Raw genomic sequence first — 4,922 nt, forward strand, 5'->3', positions numbered from 1 at the left:
TGACCTGGCCTCGTCACTACTCTACCGAGGTTAGTCTTGATACTTACTAGGTACCATTGTGGTGTACTCATACTACGTACACTTCTACACAATTATTTTGTGCAAATCCAGGTACGTCTGCTCGTGCCGGACGCTACAGTTGAATTTGAGTTAATACTATGGAGACTTCAAGGTATACCTGCTCCACGCCCACATGCCTCGGAGTCACCTTCCCTATTTTACTTTTTGTTGTATTTCTTCCAGACAGTGTAGTATTAGATATCCTAGTTTTCTTCTATAGAGCTTATGACTCCGTTCCACAGTTCTTGGGGATTGTATGGTTGAGATTCTGTTTTGTTTCAAAAGGTTATATCAGTTATCTAGATTATTTTAGTATTTTGATAATTGTTTCTACCAAGTTATTGATATATGTTAGGCTTACCTAGTCGTAGAGACTAGGTGCCATCACTGCGGCCTACGGAGGGAAATTGGGGCCGTGACAAGTTGGTATCATAGCTCTAGGTGCATAGGTGTTACGAGTCATAAGCAAGTTTTGTAGAGTCTTGCGGATCGGTACGGATACTTCTGTACTTATTTTCGAGAGGCTATGTAACTGTTAGGAAAACTTCACTTCTTTGAAGCCTTATCGTGCGAATTGGTTAACTTCGAAAATTTAATCTTTGACTTTCTAATCTCTCACTTATGGTGAGGACACGCACTGCTGGATCGAATGATCAAACACCCACTCCCCCTGCTAGAGCCGTGAGAGGCCAGGGCAGAGGCCGAGGACGAGGAAGGGCATGTGGTGCAGCTAGAGCACCTTCCGGAGCTGCCACAGAGGAGCCACCAGTACCTTCAGTTGGGGGACAGGCACCGGAGGCGCCGGCTGCCACCCCGGCACTTCAGGAGACCCTCACATAGCTCTTCAGCATGTTCGGTACATTAGCTCAGGCGGGGTCGATTCCACTTGCTCCAGCCACATCTCAGGTTGGGGGAGGAGCTCAGAATACCGCGACCCGTACCCCAAAGCAGCGAGTTCAGGTTGATCAGGTCCCAAAGGTTATACCAGTACAACTTGCTGCTCCGGTTCAGCCCGTGGTTAGAACAACATATATGGAGGATCAACTTAGGCTCGAGAGGTTCAAAAAGTATCACCCTCCAACTTTCAATGGTTTTGCTTCATAGGATGCACATGGTTTTCTTGAGGAGTGCAACCGAGTCCCCCATACGAGTGTGGTTTCTTTTACTACGTTCTAACTGAAGGGGGCGGTATATCAGTGTTGGCGAGCGTACGAGGTGGGTAGCCTAGCCGATGTAGTTTCACTTACATGGACTTGGTTTTCAAAGTTATTCTCGATAGAGTTTGTTCTTCAGACCCTTTGGAAAGCATGGCGCACAGAGTTTGAGTAGCTGCGCCAGGGTACTACGATAGTGTCGGAGTATGCTGTGCGATTCAGTGATTGCTCCAGACATGCACCTGCCTTAAGTTCTATAGTCACAGAGCGAGTCTGTCAATTTTTTGAGGGGCTCAACTATGGTATTAGATTCAGCATGGCTAGAAAGTTGGAGGCAGATACCCCATATCAGCAGGTGGTAGAGATAGCATGGAGGTTAGAGGGTATGCGGGGCCATGAGAGAGATGATAGGGAGGACAAGATGCCTCGAGGTACTAGATGATTTAGTGGTGACCACGGTGTAGCTACAACCCGTCATGGTAGAGGCTATGTGAGCCTTCTAGTTCAATCAGCACTTCCAGCTTCTAGTGGTGCTCCGGGTATTTCGAGGTCTCTGGTTTCATACTTTGCTCGGCCACTTTCCAGTGCACCTCCTACACGGGGTGCCTTCAACGGTCAGTCCAGCCGACCAAGCCCGAGCCAGTCCCAACAGCCACCCATCGAGAGCTTGCTTTGAGTGTGGTGATACCCGCCACATGGTTAGAGACTGCCCCAGACTCAAAAGGGGTGCACCTTCCCAGACTACTTAGGCTCCACGGATTCAGTCAGGTCCACATACTTCGCAGACCATGATTTTTGCCCCAATTGGTGCTCCACCCGCACAGTCGGCTAGGCATGGGGGACAGGCAGGTAGAGGTCGCCCTAGATGGGGAGTTCAAGCCAGATTTTATGCTTTTCCGGGTAGGATGCAGGGAGTTGCTTTAGACTCAATCATTACACGTATGGTTCTGGTTTTCCATAGAGATGCATCCATCTTATTTGATCCGGGATATACTTATTCATATGTGTCATTTTACTTTGTTCCGTATTTGGATATATCTCATGATTCTTTGAGTTCTCTTGTTTATGTGTCCACTCCTGTAGGAGATTCTATTATTGTGGACCATGTATATCGGTCGCGTTTAGTTGTTATTGGTGGTTTAGAGACTATAGTTGATCTATTGTTAATTAGTATGGTAGACTTTGATGTTATCTTGGGCATGGACTGGTTGTCGCCCTATCAGACTATTCTAGATTGTCACGCCAAGACTATGACGCTGGCTATGCTAGGTTTACCATGGTTAGAGTGGAGGGGTGCATTAAGTTATGTTCCTAGCGGGGTTGAATCCTTTCTAAAGGCTTAGAAGATGGTTGAGAAGGGGTGCGATACTTATCTAGTATTTGTGAGAGATGTCAGTGCTAATACTCCTACTGTTGAGTCAGTTTCGGTATTGAGAGACTTTCCAGATGTATTTCCAGCAGATCTTCTGGGCATGTCGCCCGATAGGGATATCATTTTTGGTATTGACTTGTTGCCAGGCACTCAGCCCATTTCTATTCCACCATATCATATGGCCCTAGAGGAGCTGAATGAGTTAAAGGAGTAGTTGTAAGAGTTGCTTGATAAAGGTTTCATCCAGCCTAGTGTGTCCCCTTAGGGTGCTCCTATCATGTTTGTGAAGAAAAAGGATGGTTCTATGCGCATGTGTATTGATTATCAGTAGTTGAACAAGATTACAGCGAAGACCAGGTATCTATTGCAATGCATTGATGACTTATTTGATTAGCTACAGGGTTCCAGAGTATTCTCAAAGATTGATTTGCGGTTAGGTCATCATCACCTGAAGATTCGGGATCCAGATATTCTGAAGACTGCCTTTAGGACTCGGTATGGTCACTACGAGTTCCTTGTGATGACACTTGGGTTTACCAACGCCCCAACAACATTTATGCACTTGATGAACAGTGTATTCCAGCCTAATCTTGATTCTTTCATCGTTATGTTTATTGACGACATCTTAGAGTACTCCCGTAGCCGTGAGGATCACGAGAAGCACCTGAGGATCGTGCTCCAAACCTTGAGAATAAAGGAGTTGTATGCAAAATTTTCAAAGTGTGAATACTGGCTTGATTCGGTGGCATTTTTGGGTCATGTGGTGTCGAGTGAGGGGATCAAGATAGATCCAAAGAAGATTAAAGCAATGAAGAGTTGGCCCAGACCGTCTTCAGTTACTGAGATCCGGAGTTTCCTTGGTTTGGCCGGGTATTATCGTTGTTTCGTAGAGGGTTTCTCATCTGTAGTTGCACCTATGGCCAGATTAACCTAGAAGGGTGATCCTTTCAGATGGTCTGAGGAGTGTGAGGCGAGCTTTCAAAAGCTTAAGACTGCTTTGACTATAACCTCAGTGTTAGTGTTACCTACAGGTTCGTGGTCTTATATTGTGTATTGTGATGGATCACGACTTTGCCTTGGTGCGGTGTTGATTCATGACAGTATGGTAATTGCCTACGTGTCTCGACAGCTAAAGACCCATGAGTAGAATTATCCAATTCACGACTTGGAGTTGGCATCCATATGAATTGAACATCTGGCGGCATTACTTGTACGGTTCCCATTGTGAGGTCTTTAACAACCACCGCAGTCTACAACATCTGTTCAAACAGAAAGATCTTAACTTGTGGCAACAGAGGTGGTTAGAGTTTCTTAAGGATGATAATATCACCATTTTGTATCCCGGGAAGGCCAGTGTGGTGGCTGATGCCTTGAGTCAAAAGGCAGAGAGTTTGGGTAGTTTAGCATATCTACCGGTAGTATAGAGGCCATTAGCATTGGATGTTCAGGACTTAGCCAACTAGTTTGTTAGATTGGATGTTTCGGAACCTAGTCGAGTTCTTGCCTGCATGATTTCTCGGTCTTCTCTAAATGATTGTGTCAGAGAGAATCAATATGACGATTCCCATTTGCTTGTACTCAAGGACACAGTTCAGCGTGGCGATGCCCAGGAAGTTACTATCGGAGATGACGACGTGTTGCGGATGCAGAGCCGGTTATCTTTGCCCAATGTGGATGGTTTTCATGAGTTGATCCTTCAGATGGCCTACAGTTCGCGGTACTCCATTCATTCGGATGCAGCTAAGATGTATATGGACTTGAGGCAGCACTATTGGTAGATCAGGATGAAGAAAGACATAGTGGAGTACGTTGCCCGGTGCCTAAATTGTCAGCACGTGGAAAATATGCATCAGTGGCCGACTGATTTGCTTCAGCAACTTGAGATTCCCAAGTGGAAATGGGAGCATGTCACCATGGACTTCATTGTTGGGCTCCCACGAACTCAGCAGAAATTTGATGCGGTATGGGTGATTGCGAACATGTTGACCATGTCGGCTCATTTTATTCCGATAGTGACTACCTATTCTTTAAAGCAGCTGGCTCTGGTTTATATCCGTGAGATTGTCCGACTTCATAGCATACTCGTATCCATCATATTTGACTGGGGTACCCAATTCACATCGTATTTCTGGAGAGTGGTATAGCATGAGCTAGGCACACGGGTTGAGTTGAGTACAACATTTCACCCTCAGACGGACAGACAATCCTAGCGCACCATTTAGATATTGGAGGATATGCTTCGCGCCCGTGTTATGGATTTTTGGGGTACTTGGGATCAGTTCTTGCCACTTGAGAGTTTGCCTACAACAACAGCAACCAATCGAGCATTCAGATGG

General features: G+C 45.9%; 1 protein-coding gene across 1 annotated transcript; it reads left to right on the plus strand.

The window, feature by feature from the left end:
* The first annotated feature begins 2,002 nt into the window (after window positions 1-2,002).
* Window positions 2,003-2,557, plus strand: LOC138897217 (uncharacterized). Its single transcript, XM_070183180.1, has one exon. It carries the CDS (start codon window positions 2,003-2,005, stop codon window positions 2,555-2,557), a length of 555 nt encoding a protein of 184 aa, XP_070039281.1.
* The last annotated feature ends 2,365 nt before the right edge of the window (window positions 2,558-4,922 follow it).

Source organism: Nicotiana tomentosiformis, chromosome 8, assembly GCF_000390325.3.
Source record: "Nicotiana tomentosiformis chromosome 8, ASM39032v3, whole genome shotgun sequence".
Lineage (NCBI taxonomy): Eukaryota > Viridiplantae > Streptophyta > Magnoliopsida > Solanales > Solanaceae > Nicotiana > Nicotiana tomentosiformis.

What these genes read in the sequence shown, in the direction of transcription:
- LOC138897217 (XM_070183180.1), top strand. Translation starts at nt 2,003, where the DNA reads ATGATTTTTGCCCCAATTGGTGCTCCACCCGCACAGTCGGCTAGGCAT.